This window comes from Macaca thibetana, chromosome 5 (assembly GCF_024542745.1).
Source record: "Macaca thibetana thibetana isolate TM-01 chromosome 5, ASM2454274v1, whole genome shotgun sequence".
NCBI classification, from domain to species: Eukaryota; Metazoa; Chordata; class Mammalia; order Primates; family Cercopithecidae; genus Macaca; species Macaca thibetana.
In genome coordinates, this window is record NC_065582.1 from 30,955,658 (window position 1) to 30,971,832 (window position 16,175).

Consider the following 16,175-nt stretch of genomic DNA (forward strand, 5'->3'; position numbering starts at 1 on the left):
CTTGAACTCCTGAGCGCAAGTGATCTACCCACCTTGGCCTCTCAAAGTGCTGGGATTACAGGCGTGAGCCACTGTGCCCAACTCAAAAAAGCAAGTTATGATAAAACAATTTATTACAATTTTCTCTTCTTCAACAAGCTATTATTTCAGCTCTAACTCTGGTCATACACTTGTTTTTGGATCTCTGCTTCTTTCTCTGGCAACATACTCAAGAATTTAAATATTCACTGGGCTTTATGGAGCAGTAAATTCAGTATAATGTTTAAACAAATACTTCTAAAATATTTTTCAACAAATGTTTGTAAATGGATGTTGAAAGTAAGTCTGTTTTTTTTTTTTTTTTTTTTTTTAAATACTGCCATAGACCAGAGCGCCAGTCTGAGAGGCAGTTTAAACAGAACACAACTTCAAAAGCAAAACTCATTATGATGAATGTGTCAAGTGAAATTAGAAATCCACTAACGCTAATTGGATGTATTCTGAATGTATTAAACTTCTGAAGATATTTTTATGAACTCTTTGGAATTTCCTATTAACACCCACGCGTGGCTGCACTTTGGATGTACCCACAATTTGACACAATATAGGTTATTATGCGTAATAACTTTCGATCTCTCAGGGTGATTGCATAGTTTAAAGAAATGAGAAAAGCTACAGTGTGAAAACACTCCGTCCAAAAGGAAGGGAAAATGAAATATGAAAACGCTTGAAGAGTAATGACAGAGTAAACATGGTTGTGTTTTTTCAAATATAAGAATTATAGAGCCAGATGGTCACCATGAAAATCTAATACACAAAAATTAGAACTTGCCAGCCTATGGAAACACAAAATATTTCATGAATGGTTTTACAGACAAGTTCAAGAAGGGTTATCAATCAATAGATTGCATTTCCAGAGTGGTCAGTGAGTAAATCCAAGGCATTCAAACAAAGTCCCCAGCTGGTAAAACTGATGTCACTGAGGACAATCCCGTTAGTTCTCCTGTAGTCTCTTGATACCTCTGTCAGAAGCAGCTCACTGGGCTTTATGGAAGGAAGGTCCGATAAGCAACACCAAGGTTCTTAGAAATCAAATGATAGCAGAGCAGGAAAAAAAAAAAAAACCTCACAGTTTGGCATGTGTGAATATAAATATTAGATGCAGATAGAAAAGGTACCTTAATGTTATAGGCAGTTACTAAACACACATAAATACAGCCTGTGGAATTGCCAAGGCATCAGACATCATTTTGGACAACTTAGATAGCATGATACAATGAGGGCATTATTCTTACAGGGGTCATTGATGCATGGACTCGTAAAATGATGACTATGTGGTGTTCATAACTATAAAGAGAAATTATGATATTAAATAATTATGATATTATAGAGACAAAAGCACTTCCTAGCTTCATTCCAGGAGTATCCTGGTGAGGGGTGGTATGTGACCACAAAGCAGGGGTGGGGTTAGGAACATTTGGCCACACACATGTACGCTGGGCTGGCTTTCCCCAGCTTCGGACAGCCCTAGCCTCATCTCTTTGCCCTCCCCATTGAGGGAGGTTATGAGGACATCTGCTTCACTACTGAGTTTTTTTCCCACTTCACATAAATATACTTAGCCTGTTTAGCCTGTGTCTGATGTTTAGTCTTCACAGAGGAGATGCTCAAGGCCAAAGATAACATGCAATGCCTTTTGTTCCACCTCAAAAAAAAAATACTTGTTGGCCGAGGAGGTAGGTAACAGGCCAAATTCTGATTTTCTTAATGCGATGAGGGCTTTCCCTATTGCACAAGATACAAAATGTTTCTAATACAAAATGCCTATTTTTGCACATCTGCCCAATAACAGCTCAATTAAAAACAGGCCCATCAGATTGACAGTTTCCTTAACTGCTTAGTTCCTGCAGCACTGCAGATAGCAGAAAAGCACTTAATGGCAGCCACGAGGCAATTTTCCAGTAAGACTTGTTAATCTTTATACAGTCATCCTTATGCAGCCATCAAAGTGAACTTAATGACAAATCAGTTAAAATAAATTACTTTTAGGAGCTTGTTTAAGCATCGGATAACAAACAAACCATATGTGACATCTCTTTGGTCCTCACCGTGACAGCATATAATTGTCATCATCTGTGCTGTTTATTCCATTTGCCCGGCCTATCTGCTAACCCACCACTTCCAGAGCAGCTCTTTGCCCTTCTCTGTCCTGTTCTGGGCCCCAGGAGGCTGACCTCTATGCACCACAAGGCTGTGTCTGCATCAGCTGTGCCACTGCTCCCTGGCTTTCAGCTGGGCTCAGCCAATGAGAAGCACCAGAAAGAGATCAGAGAATGGGAGGAGGGATGGCAGGAAGTCACCCCCCCCTCCATTGCTCCTGCAGCCAGGCCACTCCTCGTCCTGGCTCAGGCTCTCCAGGGCTCTGATGTTACGCTCCCTCCCCTTACTCTGTCAGGCCCAGGTGTACTTCTAGCTTCCAGCTGCTGCTAGGCCCCAGGTGCCTCACTAGCCCTAGCTGGTTCCCATAACCCTGCCCACATCTCCATAAACAATCCCTTAACTAGTCTCTCTTCAGTCTAAACACCTGTTGTCGGCCAAGACCTTGGCTGACACAGTGTCAGCAGCCAGAGGCTTCACGCTGGGATCACTTACATGGACCGTGTGGACGAGGTCGGTTACCAGGCACTGCTTCAGTTTCTCGTCACTGCCGGTCCCATGAAGCACAAGATCAGGCATGTATGTGGGGCAGTAGCCCGCCAGAAGTGAGCGGCCGAAGTTCCTTACGTTCTGGGTGCTGATGCTCTGAGACCTAAAACAACATGTGGCCCATTAAAATGCACAGCTGAAAATGTACTTTCTTCTTTCATTACAATTGGTACAAGCACTCCAATGACACAGGTAAATAAAATAGATTCAGGGTGGCCCATGTCACCAACCCTCCAGTAAGTGGATCACAGGCGGGAGAAAAGGGAGTTTTTTAAAGAAAAAAAACTATATCCATGGCTGGTCATGAGTTTGTTTTTGTACCTCATATTGGACATCCACCAGGCAGTCTGTGTCAAAATACTGACAAAAGAAAATATCTCAGGAAGGGCTCTTGCAAAAGCCTGGCTTTAGGAATCTGACATATCTGCACAGAATGGTGCCCATGACAGTGCGGAAGAACAGAAGAAATCTCTAATTACTGCTTTCAGTCATCACAGACCAAATAATCAACCTGATGGAGTGTTAAGGAAGAGGTGTTGTTTCCCAACCACCTCACGCTGCTCTGATCAGCAGGAGAGAGGCCACACGGCGAGTGTAATCCACCACCTCTGAAGCAAGGCATCTGCTGCCAGCCACGGACCTGCCCTGCAGTTGACAGAAAATTAAACTCCCTGTTCCCTCTCCCATCTCCACCACATCCCTTAGCTTCCCCAGAGGGTCATGATAGCTGCAAAGACAACCACTGGCCATCTGCCCCAGTGAGCTCAGTGGTACTAAGCCAATGACCATCCTTGGAAGAAGGACAGGTGGGAAACCGTTTGTATAAAATTAATAATACTTCCAGTACTTTGTGGAAAAAAAGATATTGTGTGTAAAGCAGACAATAGTAGAAGCTAACACGATCACAGGCGTCAGGCCAAGAAAGTGGGATTTGAACCCAGTTCCCTCTACTTCCCAGCCTGCCGGAGTTACCTTGGCAGAGGCAGCTCCACTTCCAAGGACCCTCCAGTCCTGTCACCACCGTGACCCAGATCTAGCATGGCTGAAGTGCAAGCTTCATCGTCACTGTCTCCCAGGGCACTATCCGAGCTTTCATTTCGGGGAATGTCTCCTTCAGTCCTGAAGTTGGCCTTCTTGTTGTCATCCCCACAGGGGATATTTGCAGGAGCCACGAGGCCAGGGCCCCGCTGGACACAGCTGGCGGCAACAGGCTCCAGCACAGGTCCTTCCTCAGCCTTCACATACAAACCTGTAGCCGCCTCCAGCCTCCCCGGGGCAGTTCCTGCTACGCGGTGGGAGGCTGCGCCCAAGTCGGCAGCGTGGCTGAGCTGCCCGGCAGCATCTGCTGCTGTGTCGTTTCTGCTGCCTCTGTCCTCTGCAAAACCCTTGTCAGACTCGCCTTCATCCCCCTCTGAAGGCCGATTCTGAGGACAGCAGACATTCTCCTGAAAGCCAGGTTTGAAAGGGCTCCTAGAAATCTGCGGGTCCTGAGCTGTGTCAGCGGCCTCCCTGGCCTCCAAGGAGGGGCCACAGGCTTTCATCCGTTCCTCCATTTTTTTCATGCGGCTTTCAAAGTCAGACTCTGGAGATGTGGAGCTTCCTATCTGGAAAGTGACCTTTTCTATGGGAGGTTTCTCCCAAAGATGTCTGTCAGGGCAAGGCCAGGCCACTGACCGGTCTGGCAGTCTCGTAGACATCTCCACTTTCAATGGCTCACAGACAGCTTGCTGGTCCATCTTCATCCCTGCCCCCAAAACTTCACAGCTGGAAAGTCTTGAAGAGCCATCTTGCGGTACCTCTTTATTTTTTTCATCCCCACAAAATGCATTCTGAGGTTTCCAGGAAGCACCTGATGCTGGCCCCTGGCATCCTGTGCTGCAAGCCTCAAAACCCTGCTCTGGCCTCCGGTTAGCTTCTTTGTCAGGTTTAAGAACCAGGTCTCTACTGTCAGTGCCCTCTGGGCTCTCAGGAAACCCTGCCGGCCAGGGGTTCTGTCTCTCAGCTGCTGTTGGTGGTAGGATGGGGGGTACAAGAGCGGGCTCGTTCCTCACCGTAACGACCACATACTCGGACTCCTCCACCTCTCCTTTCTCCAAGGCTGTTATGATCTTGCTCCCATTTAAAACTTGGTCACCTTCACTGTGATTGCCACTCCAGGTCAGCTGGTTCTCTTGTAGCTCAGAGCAACGGAGAAAGTAGGTCAGGACATAAAGTATTCGCTGGACCAAGTCCTTCTGCTTCCCTACCACTACGGTGCGAGTCAGTCTCACTGGAGAGCCTATGGCTCCATAAAGATCACCTAGAGAGCAAAGGTGGACACAAAGGCAGTGGTCTCTGGGGTTAGCATGTCACAGATATATCAGCCTTTACAAGAGCAAAATAGATGACTTATATTCCCAATCTGGAATCCCTGCTTCAGACTCCTGATTTCTACTTTCTAGTAATGACCATGTTTTAGTTTTGCCCCTGTAAGAGAGTCAGCCTGGACACAGGCTGCAGCCCACCACCCCTGGTGTGTGGGAGTCATGCTGCTGTGCACACAGCCCCTACCAGTGCCTGCTGGGTCTTCCCTGCAGCTCAATGGGTCAGCCAATGAGATGGCCCAAAGAAGGTTAAACCCAGAGTTCTGAGTATGTGACCAGATCTAATACTGTATCTTGGAAACTGGAAATAATAAGAATTTGTTGGAAGAATCCCAGGACATTGGGCCTTGGGATGAAATCCAAATTCAGGAGTTTCTCAACAGAAGTGCAGTGAATTAATTCAAAATACTTAATGAGGTGGTCTACATAGATTTCTCTTAATACACATACACACACCAAGCAGAATCAGTTTGACTAACAAGAAGAAAATCACTCAGTCATTAATGAGTCTGAAGGTTTTAATTCACTTGAAAATTCACCTGAGCCAGGCGCAGTGGTTTATGCCTGTAATACCAGCACTTTGGGAGGCTGAGGCAGGCGATCACCTGAGGTCAAGAGTTCAAGAGCAGCCTGGCCAACATGGCAAAACCCCGTCTCTACCCAAAATACAAAAATTAGGCGAGCGTGGTGGTGTGCACCTGCAGTCCCAGCTACTTGAGAGGTCGAGGCAGGAGAATTGCTTGAACCTGGAAGCCAGAGGTTACAGTGAGCCAAGATGGCACCACTGCACTCCAGCCTGGGTGACACAGTGAGACTCTGTCTCAGAAAAAAAAGAAAAAAAAATTCAACTGGAAAAAAATATGTCCCATTAGCTATATCCTGACAAGTTGATTAAAAACTGACTAATGTACTGTGAGCTCTACCGTCAGCTTAAGGAGGAGAGAATAAGGGTAAATGTGTCATCCAACCACCCAGCAATAAGCTTTTCATCAAAAGTACTTAAGTGCCTAACTATTAAAACTACGGCATTTGATAATTTGATTATTACACTTTATAATAAAGTTATACATATGATATGATGTGATGGAAAATTATAATAAAGCACCCACGTTTACTAACTGGACAGGCACTGTATTAAAATCCTAAAGATGTATCTCAGCTGGGTGTGGTGGCTCATGCCTGTAATCCCAGCACTTTGGGAGGCTGAGGTGGGTAGATCACCTGAGGTCAGGAGCTTGAGACCAGCCTGGCCAACATGGTGAAACCCCGTCTCTGCCAAAAATACAAAAAATTAGCCAGGCGTGATGACAGGCACCTGTAATCCCAGCTACTTGGGAGGCTGAGGCAGGAGAATGACTTGAATCCAGGAGGCAGAGGTTGCAGTGAGCCATGGTGACATCACTGCACTCCAGCCTGGGCTACAAGAGCAAAACTCTGTCTCAAAAAAAAAAAAAAAAAAAAAAAAAAAAAAAAGATATCTCATTGTATCTTTGTATAACCAAACTGGAATTAGAAACCCACTGAAGAATAACCAGAGGGCTGGGCATGGTGGCTCACGCCTGTAATCCCAGCACTTTGGGAGGCCAAGGTGGCGGATCACTTGAGGTCAGGAGTTCGAGACCAGCCTGGCCAACAGGGTGAAACCCTGTCTCTACCCAAAATACAAAAATTAGCCAGGTGTGGTGGCAGACACCTGTAACCTAGCTACTTGGGAGGCTGAAGCAGGAGAATCGCTTGAGCCCGGGAGGCGGAGGTTGTAGTGAGCCGAGATTACACCATTGCACTCCAGCCTGGGCGACAGAGCAAGACTCTGTCTCAAAAAAAAAAAAAAAAAAAAAAAAAAAAAAAAAAACCAACCAGAATGTTGGAACAAATCAAAAGCTGAAAAGATACTAAATAAAGGAGGAGAAGTGATACATGGTAATCGGCATAAATCAGAATTTAGGAAGTTAGAACCCCTCTGAGGAATGCATCTAGAGAGAAGGGAAAGCAGTTATAAGGGCATATACTGGATAAGACTAATTAAAATAGATGAGTATGGAAAAAAAGTGATGAGAACCATCGGAAAGTACCTCCCCAGGGACCCATTAGGAAATACCTCCTTCTGCGAGTAGTCCCTCGTGTACGGTTCCTAAGAATATTCAAAGGGCAGGACAGAAATAATAATAATCCTCTCTATAAAATGACTAGATTACAGGCTGATAGAGTTTTAATTGAGAGGACTTTGCAAGTGACTGAGAAATCAGCCTAGAATTCAAGACAGTAACTCAGAATTGTAGGCCGAAGCTAGGATTTCTGTTTGAGAAAACCTTCCTAAGAGCTCATTACTGTTACTTTGATTACATCTGCCTACTGCTGCAGGATATCAACAGTCATTTCAGGAATTCATGAAATATTTTTTGTTAAATCAGTTTCAATATTAATAAAGAAGCAGCATTACTTATCCAAAATCTGGCATAACAAACTACAGGGGAAAGAACACTTAGAATATGATTTTTTAGCAATGCATTTGAGTATTGCACATTTTAATAACTAAGGAATAAATGGAAATGGTAAAACAAGGAAGGTTATTAAAAATACAATTTATAATCACTTAAACTATATAAAATAATGAGTGCAATGTGACTGGAACCAGTGCTAATATATTATAGCCAAACTTCATAAAATAAAGCATTTTTAAAACAATAGACCCACAATATTAAATAGTTACTGGAAGTTGAAGGCAATTTTTTTTGAGTCCTGGATAATTGAAGCTAATTTTTAGAGTAGATTTGTTTTCATGAGTATAATTTTTTAAAATGAAGAAATTGCACAACAACATGAATGTACTTAACATGACTGAACTGTGTACACTTCGAAATGGTTAAGATAATAAACGTTGTTATATGCTTTTTACCTCAATTAAAAATAAAAATTTAAAAGAGACGCAAATGGGGAAAAAGCAGAAGAAAAAGTGAAGGAGTCAAGAGGGCTTACAAGTGAAACAGGCCAAAGACAGAGTGCACGGAAGCAGGAAAGGTGCTGGACGAAGTAGGAGGAGAGGTCACAGAAAGCAACGGTGGCAAACAGGGACACAGAGTTGAGACTCAGGGAGGGAGAGACAGAGGGAGTAGAGAGACAGAGGAAACTAGGAAGAAAGAGGGAAGAATAGAGAGAAGGGAAAGCAGAAAGAAAAAAGATGGGATGTTAGAGAGGTGCAAAATGATAGAGAACTGGGGTGAAGCCAAAAGAGGATGGAGAAGGAGAGGCGATAACAGCCAGGAGGGTAAAACAAGTAGAGAAAAAGAAAACAAAAAGAGGGAGGAAGAGGGAGAAGAAAGGAAAGAACTATTGAGGGGAACAATAGTGAAAAGTTGGAAACTAGAAAGAGAGGAAAGAATGAGGTGGAGAAGCTGAGAGAAGTTAGAAGTTCTGTAAAGAAAGCATGGTGAAAGAAAGGGGGTTAGAGAGGTAGGGGACTACACAGACAGAAACAAAAATAAACAAGGAGAAGCTGAGAGAGAACAAAAATAGGAGACGAGAAGAGAGTTAAGGATCTTAAAGGCACACTTATTCCTGATCACATTCTAATAATGTCTATGTTGTAGAATTCCCCTTTCAACAGTGTTTCCTTATACCCTACACAGTTTAACTTATCTCATCTTTATTATCATTATTTCAAATGTTTTCTAATTTCTTTTGTGCAATTTGTTTGGCTTGTGGGTTATTTAAATGTGGTTTTCAGCTGGGTACGGCGGCTGACACCTGTAATCCCAGCATTTTGGGAGGCAGAGGCAGGTAGATCGCTTGATCCCAGTTCGAGACCAGCCTGCAAAACATGGTGAAACTCTGCCTTTACAAAAAATGCAAAAATTAGCTGGGCATGTTGACGCACATCTGTAGTCCCAGCCACCAGGGAGGCTGAGGTGGGAGGATCACTTGAGCCCATGGTTGGGGCTGTGGTGAGCCTTCATTGTACCACTGCACTCCAGCCTGGGTGACAGAGTGAGACTCTGTCTCAAAAACAACAACAACAACAACAATACATGGTTTGATTTCTGAGACAGTGAGAATTAAAAAAAAATTGATTTGTAGTCTAATTCCACTGCATTTTGAAAAATACAAGGTAAACTTCTGAGAAAAAAATTTCACACATTTTAACTTATATTAAATCAGTGGTCCAAATCTCTTTTGGGTAGAAAAGGTCCTTTTCATTTCCACAAACTCTTAACTCTTAAGTTCCATATAGGTCAAAAAGAGACTATGGAACTACTTCAGTCAGTGGTGTAGACAGCAGCATTCAAACTTTGTATACCTATTCCAAGAAAGAAATACATTTTATACTGCAACCTCAATGCACCTTTTGAAACAGACATTTTACAAAGTATACATGTAAGTCACTGATATTTTCTATTCTATTACACCAATTAAATGCTTTTTAATTAAACCCACTAAATTGTTTCCACAGCCCACTAACGGGTGGCATCACATTGTACACAGGGAAGTGGCTGGGCAGAAGCAAGGATCACCGAGCTCCTGAGCAGCAAGCCTGTGAAAGTGGCATCCAGCCTCCCCCCCTCTTCCCTGGTAGTGCTGAGCAGCCATGGAGGGGGAACACACAGTGGCGCCTGTCCTGGAAAGCTCTCAGAGGAGTCTTTGGAATGATTCCAGATAGTCTTCTCTATACTTAGGAACCTGGATTGAAATTATATCTGCATCACTGTATATTCCCAGAAGTTTCTATTTTCATGTTTACTGTGACTTGCTAAATACTGAATGAGAACAATGAAATGTGAAGCAAGTGCTTCTACCTGTCAAATTATTGAAGGCCCCCCGACTTCATTGTAATAATGGAAACTCGGCCATCACTCACACTTGGCTTTACAAAGCTATCACAGGCCTTCGCTGACCAGAAGCTATCACAGGCCTTTGATGACCAGGGCCTTGTCCCCTCCTCACACTCCTCCTGTCAATAGCCAGACCCCTCATGGATTGTTTGGGGGAAGGGAGGACTGAAGACTTTCAGCAATACATGATCTCCTCTGAAAGACGAGGATTGTGAACCTACAGGAAAAGACTCTTCCTTGTTATGCTGAACATAGGGAATTAATGGCTCTCAGTTATGTTTCAGATGAGAAGCACACCTAATTATGAGTACATTGATTTAACTAAATGCACACTACTTAATTAGCATTGTTTTAAAATGGGTGACCCAGCAGCATGGAATACAATGTTCCCTTAATATCCAGCCCCCTTTCCTTCTCCACTTAATGAGCCTACGTTTCTTTCAAGACTATTAATGTTCTATAATAAAAACAGCCATGTTCTGTCTTCCCCAGGAAAAACTTCCTGTATGACCAAGAATGAGTTAGGCATGTTCTGAGTAATGATCAAATCAGGGCAATTAGCATATCCATCACCCCAAACTTTTATCATTTCTTTGTGTTGGGAACATTTGAAACCTTTCTTCTAGCTTTCTCTGAAAATAAGCTATTAACTATCCTAATCCAATGCTAAAGAACACTAGAACTTATTCCTCCTATCCAGTTGTAATTTTGTATTTGTTAACTAGCCTCTCTCCATATCCCCCCTCCCTTAAGTCCATTTAAATATCCATAAATTCTTTAATTGATTTAGAACATGCCTTTTACCCCTAACCACGAGGGGGCTTATATTCGCTTATACATCTCACGACCAAGAGCACAAGGACAAGACAACATCTGTACTGTTACAAAATGAGGCTGAGAGTAATAAGTGTAGGGATGAGAATCTAATGAATATGTGTAAAACCAGTGCTTGGCTCATAGTGTCAGCTTTCATTATTGTTATTATAACATGCTGCTTTCCAGGATGAGGTGCTTTTCTGTGGATATTTTTGATTGTTATAACTTTGGGTGGGAGGTGGGAGGGGCAGTTCTACCAGCATCTAGTAAATGGAGGCCAAGGATGCCACTCAACATCTGTTAATGCATAAAACAGCTCTTCCTACACCCCACAACTCAACCAACAAAGAATTATCTGATCAACAGTGCTGAGGTTAAGAAATCTTACTTGAGGGTGAACAGCCGCTGTGGAATGGGAGAACACAGTTGGCTTACACTGCTTTAAGAGTGTAGCACAAAGCTGCCACTTGGGGTAAGGAGAGGAAGGTGGTGGCCTTACAATTAGAATCCAGGGACCAACTTCCTATTCCTCATCTGCCCAGTGACAACTTATGAACTATTGGGTGAGAGAGCCAGTATAAACTACAAATTCTAGCTTTTTTTTTCCTATTCCATCCTATATATTCTCTGAATAGTCAAATTAGGTACTAACCCAGCTGTGCCCAGAGAGGATTATATGGATGTGTTTTGGCCAGCATGTTCACTGACTGGGAGGTACGTTTCTCTGAGAAGGCTTTAATGGGAGGGTGATCCACAGGCATGACAGTTGGGACCCAGGCCAGGTGGTAGGTTAACACTGCAGTCAGTAAGGCAGCAAAAAACCTTGGAGAAATGGAAAAAGATACAACCAACTTAGTCAATACAGAAAGAGGCACGTCCTATGCAGAACATACATTGGTTATGGGATTTGCATACAAGTCTCCAGAGAGTTGAAGCTTACTGGTTTTTATTGATCTGTTCTATCAGAAGCGTAAACTCCTTGAGAAAGCGCTGGCAGAGCTGGTTTTTTTCCAAAGTGCCAGACATCATGGTAAGCCATACAGGTTCAGCTATCCTTGGAACAGAATATAAGTTCCAGATAGTTCCTCTATAGAACAGAAAGAGAGGGAAACACAAAAGTGTCAGAAATACTATTTTGGATAACCTTGGTGTAAAAGAATAAAGGAGAAAACAACGTGAATCTATGTAGTCCTTAAAAGATTCAAGCTCCACACATAACAGGGGTTGGCACATTGTGGCCCACAGGCCAAATCTGACTGCCACCTTTCTTTGTAAGTAAAAAATTTTACCAGGTCCCAGCCATACTCATTCATTTACTTATTTACTGTCTATGGCTGCTTCCATGGGACAACGGCTAAGTTGGGTTGCTACTACAGAGACTCTACAGAAACTGAAAGTACAGAACTAGAAAGCCTCGCTTTCAGCTTCTTGACCTTTGAAAAATGGACACATCATTAAAGTAGGACCCAGATTCTCGGCTGGGCGTGGTGGCTCATGCCTGTAATCCCAACACTTTGGAGCGCTGAGGTGGTAGATTACAAGGTCAAGAGACTGAGAACATTCTGGCCAACATGGTGAAACCCCATCTCTACTAAAAATACAAAAATTAGCTGGGTGTGGTGGCAGGCACCTGTAAACCCAGCTACTCAGGAGGCTGAGGCAGGAAAATCGCTTGAACCCAGGAGGTGAAGGTTGCAGTGAGCCGAGAGTGCACCACTGCACTCCAGCCTGGTGACAGAGCGAGACTTAGTCTAAAAAAACAGGAAAAAGAAAAAAAAAGTAGGACCCAGATTCTCAAGCGCAAGCCAGTGTCCAGTCTGACCACAGCAGAGCAACAGGCAAATCTCTAGTGCTTTCCCAAAAAATTATGGAAGGTGTACTAATCATCAGATTGCCATCAAAGAGCACAACTTTATGTCATTCTCAAATATATGACTTAAGTCTTAGCGATCACCAGATAATGAGTAACATGTTACTTGAGTACTTTAACACATAACCCAGAGTTAAAAAAGGCTTGTGATTTTGCTCCAGGTAGCATTATAGAGTTCACCAACATATACGTTAAGCATCATAAAAGTGTTCTAACATTCAAAGGATTATAAATCTTTTTTCTCCTTCAGCTACGGAGTAACAGTTTGACTCATTAGCTCATGACTGCTTTGGAGTGGGATTCCATTCCCCACCAAGGAAGCGGCTCTAAATGGTGCAACAATCCCAACTCAGCATGATGAAAGAGGATCCCACCTGCTACCCAACACAATTTACCTTTCCATGCAGATACAAGGAGCAAGGACTCCCTTTCCACACAGATACTAGGAGCGAGGACTCTAGACACCAGTTTCCAGAGGACACTGGGTATAAACTAGGACTGTCCTGGCAAACTGGAATGTATGTCTCCCCGACATGCATAACCTCTCCATCTGTGCTTTGAATAAGCATCTGTGAACTCAAGTTTCCACATCTGTAAAACGGGGTTAGTAGTGCTTAGGGCTTTTGTGAGGCTGACATACAATAATGAATAGACTGGTGAGAGATACCTGAACATTAGTTTTCCCCATTCATCCTGATAAAAACAATCCTATCAGGGACTGTCGGTCGAGCAGTAGTGAGGATTACTTATTGGTAAATTATTTAAATTTTTTGCTTCATTTGTTCTGTTTCCACCTTGAAGAGCGGAACCACAAAAGTAAGGAATAACTGCCAGGCCCCCAATTCTTCCAAGTTACAGTTTCTCTTTATCCATGGCTGCTCATAAATATTTCCTGCTGGATTTGCCAAACTTTGCCACTTTACCTGAATTCTCCCAGAGCTTCCATCAAACGGCTGACGTAAAACTGGACTCGGAGACTTGATTCTGCTATTTTCCTACAGGAGATCATAGCCTTTGTTGAAGAGAAAGCAAGCCAAATTACTGAGAAGAAATTTTATAACTTATCTACTGGGCTTTATTAATAAAAAATATGTAATCAATTAACAACACTCAAGGTAATAATGCCTTCAGTCATGAAAAAGCAGTAATTTCTTTCCCTAAGGCAACCCAGTATCTGGTAACTAACATCAACATGCCTAAGAATTTATCACTGCTACGGGTGATTTAACTTCCTTAGGAAAGACATCTGATACATAAAGAGAGAAATTCTGCCATTTTCAAAGCCCCACAATCACTTCTCTATTTGACTTTGGATTACATCCTTATTACCTTTTCAATTGCACTCTTCAGCCTGTTCATGTGAGATTCAAACAGGGGAAAATGAGAAAAGAAGAAGTCCTGGAAATTCCTTTGTGCTTCTTCTTTCTCACATAGGGAAAAGATGATGCTTATGGCAATTTTCTTCCTCCTAACCATAGATGGATTAGAACTACAGGTTTCTTCAGCCAAGCTGAATGTCTCATCAGTTGACCTGGAGGGAAATATAAGTTTGAAAAGTTGCCATGCATCAATGAGTCACACTGATGGTCAACTGTAATGACTGGGGATGACACCCAGAACATTCAGTCGTAACTAAGAGTATATCCGCCTTTAGTTCATTCTCTTCTATAATTCTCTGGCATGAAGATGAGAACGTCAGCTTGCTTGCCACACAGTATTATCCTAATATGGAAAGAAACTCAAACGAAGGCTACAAGTAATTTAAATTTCCTGTTGTTACTCTTGTCCTTTTCCTTTGGATCATTTTATGTCAAACTGATGATATTTAAGAAGGAATATGAAATATCTGTTTACCCAAAACACAGTCGCTTTATTTTGGCTGACAGATACCAATAGATAAGACGTCAAAAGAGGAATGATCCTACATGGTATTCTGTTGAACAAGAGTATCACATTTGAACATGTACTGGTACTTCCAGGATTACTTTTCCAGGGCTATTAAAACTACTAGATCAAGTAACTCTTCTAAATGCTCAGATTAAGCCATGTGATTAAGCTCTCTGAAAATCCTTCAAGTAGAAACACTTACCTCTCTTCTGCTACAGCAAAATTTTCAAAAAACCTATGATTCTTTTGAGAGACTCAGCTTCTGTGATGACAGCCATGTAGCCCAAAACTTCTAAATATATATTTAGTCTTACAGGGTAAGCCTCACAAAAATGGCCTAACCATGTCTCTTACTTAACTACTGTGGAAAGCCAGTGTAGCTACCAAATAGCTACTAACAGCAAGCATACAAATAAAATATTTTTTTTCCTACAAAAACACCAACACAAAGGACCTAACATTGCAAATGAGAGCCCTACACGGGCAATACATTTTCTCTTTCTCACTAACTCCATCATTTAGTCTCATATCTCTGCCAAATATGGAAAGGTACTGCTTCCTCCATTTTCTTGACTATAAATTACAACATAACAATTACTCATGCTGGGCAGAATATGAGAATTAGCCTTCTGCCCCGGTCTTCAACTTATTTACTTAGGGCTCTACTCATGGTCTTTAATGCTTGTGTGATTTCAAATAAACCCAGATTTTATCATTAAACATACATAGGCCAAAAGTGTTATGGTCAGGAATGCTATTAATTAATTAATTTTGGGAGGACAGGGTCTCACTCTGTCACCCATGCTGGGGTGTAGTAGTGTGATCATGGCTCACTGCAGCCTCAATTACCTAGGTTCAAATGATCCTCCCACCAGCCTCCCAAGTAGCTGGGACTACGACCATAGGCACACACCACCGTGCCCAGCTACATTTTCTTTTTTTTTTTTTTTTTGGTAAAGATGGAGTCTCCCTATGTTGCCCAAGCTGGTCTTGAACTCCTGGGCTCAAGTGATCCTTCCACCTCACTGTCCCAAAGTGCTGGGATTACAGCTGTGAGCCACTGCATCTGGCTATTTTACTTTTAAAGGAAAGGAGATAGACATCTTATTCTAACCTCGTTATATGTTACTGTTTCCCTTAACTTCAAGCAAGATCCTGGAGATGTGGTTATGGTTGGTAAATCAGTAAAAGGTTTTCACTCCAGATGTGTCACTAATGGCACATAGTGCTCTTATAAATGCTACACATTACAATCGTCAATTGCTTTCTCCGGGAAATCCCTAGATTTTAATCATCAGAGAAAATTCTTGAGGTTTCCTTAGAACTTCACACAATTTCATACAACGTTCTCTCTTCTTTACCAAGGTACTGGTGCTAAAGCCTTGTTTTCTTGCACTACAGTAGTTGATTTCTGTTCTGTATAGGAAATTCTTCTGCGTTTATATTACAATAAGGCTTGCTTGCAATCCTTTCCTCTTTGTCTGTCATCTTACATTTCCCTTCTTTTTCAAAAGTAAAATGGCCATATCAGTCCACTCATTTTTAGGCCAGCTTTAATAATCAAACTGTCATAAACACTGAACCCAATACAGTTTCTCATCATCATCATCTCCACCCTATAAACAATAGCCAATGCTCTCATCAGTTTTAACGTAGGAGAGAGTGCCACCTGCTGAATTTCTGAAAAACTTCCATAGCTGTAACAGTGGAGAACTTACTTGCTTTACT

General features: G+C 42.4%; 2 protein-coding genes across 6 annotated transcripts in view; both read right to left on the bottom strand.

The window, feature by feature from the left end:
• Positions 1–11,324, bottom strand: part of RAPGEF2 (Rap guanine nucleotide exchange factor 2) — a 487,682-nt gene extending 476,358 nt beyond the window's left edge. The window contains exon 1 of the mRNA XM_050790923.1: positions 9,599–11,324. Coding sequence (XP_050646880.1) covers positions 9,599–9,632 — 34 coding nt within the window. The 5' untranslated portion in view covers positions 9,633–11,324. The remainder of the gene's footprint in view (positions 1–9,598) is intronic.
• The window catches only part of FNIP2 (folliculin interacting protein 2), a 138,145-nt gene that overhangs the window by 32,102 nt on the left and 89,868 nt on the right, over positions 1–16,175 (bottom strand). For all 5 annotated transcript variants that reach the window (XM_050790940.1, XM_050790938.1, XM_050790939.1 and 2 more), the window contains 6 exons: positions 13,890–14,091; positions 13,484–13,572; positions 11,631–11,777; positions 11,343–11,512; positions 3,658–4,984; positions 2,632–2,788 (listed from right to left, as the gene is read on the bottom strand). In XM_050790940.1, the coding sequence (XP_050646897.1) occupies positions 2,632–2,788; positions 3,658–4,984; positions 11,343–11,512; positions 11,631–11,777; positions 13,484–13,572; positions 13,890–14,091 (2,092 nt within the window). The remainder of the gene's footprint in view (positions 1–2,631; positions 2,789–3,657; positions 4,985–11,342; positions 11,513–11,630; positions 11,778–13,483; positions 13,573–13,889; positions 14,092–16,175) is intronic.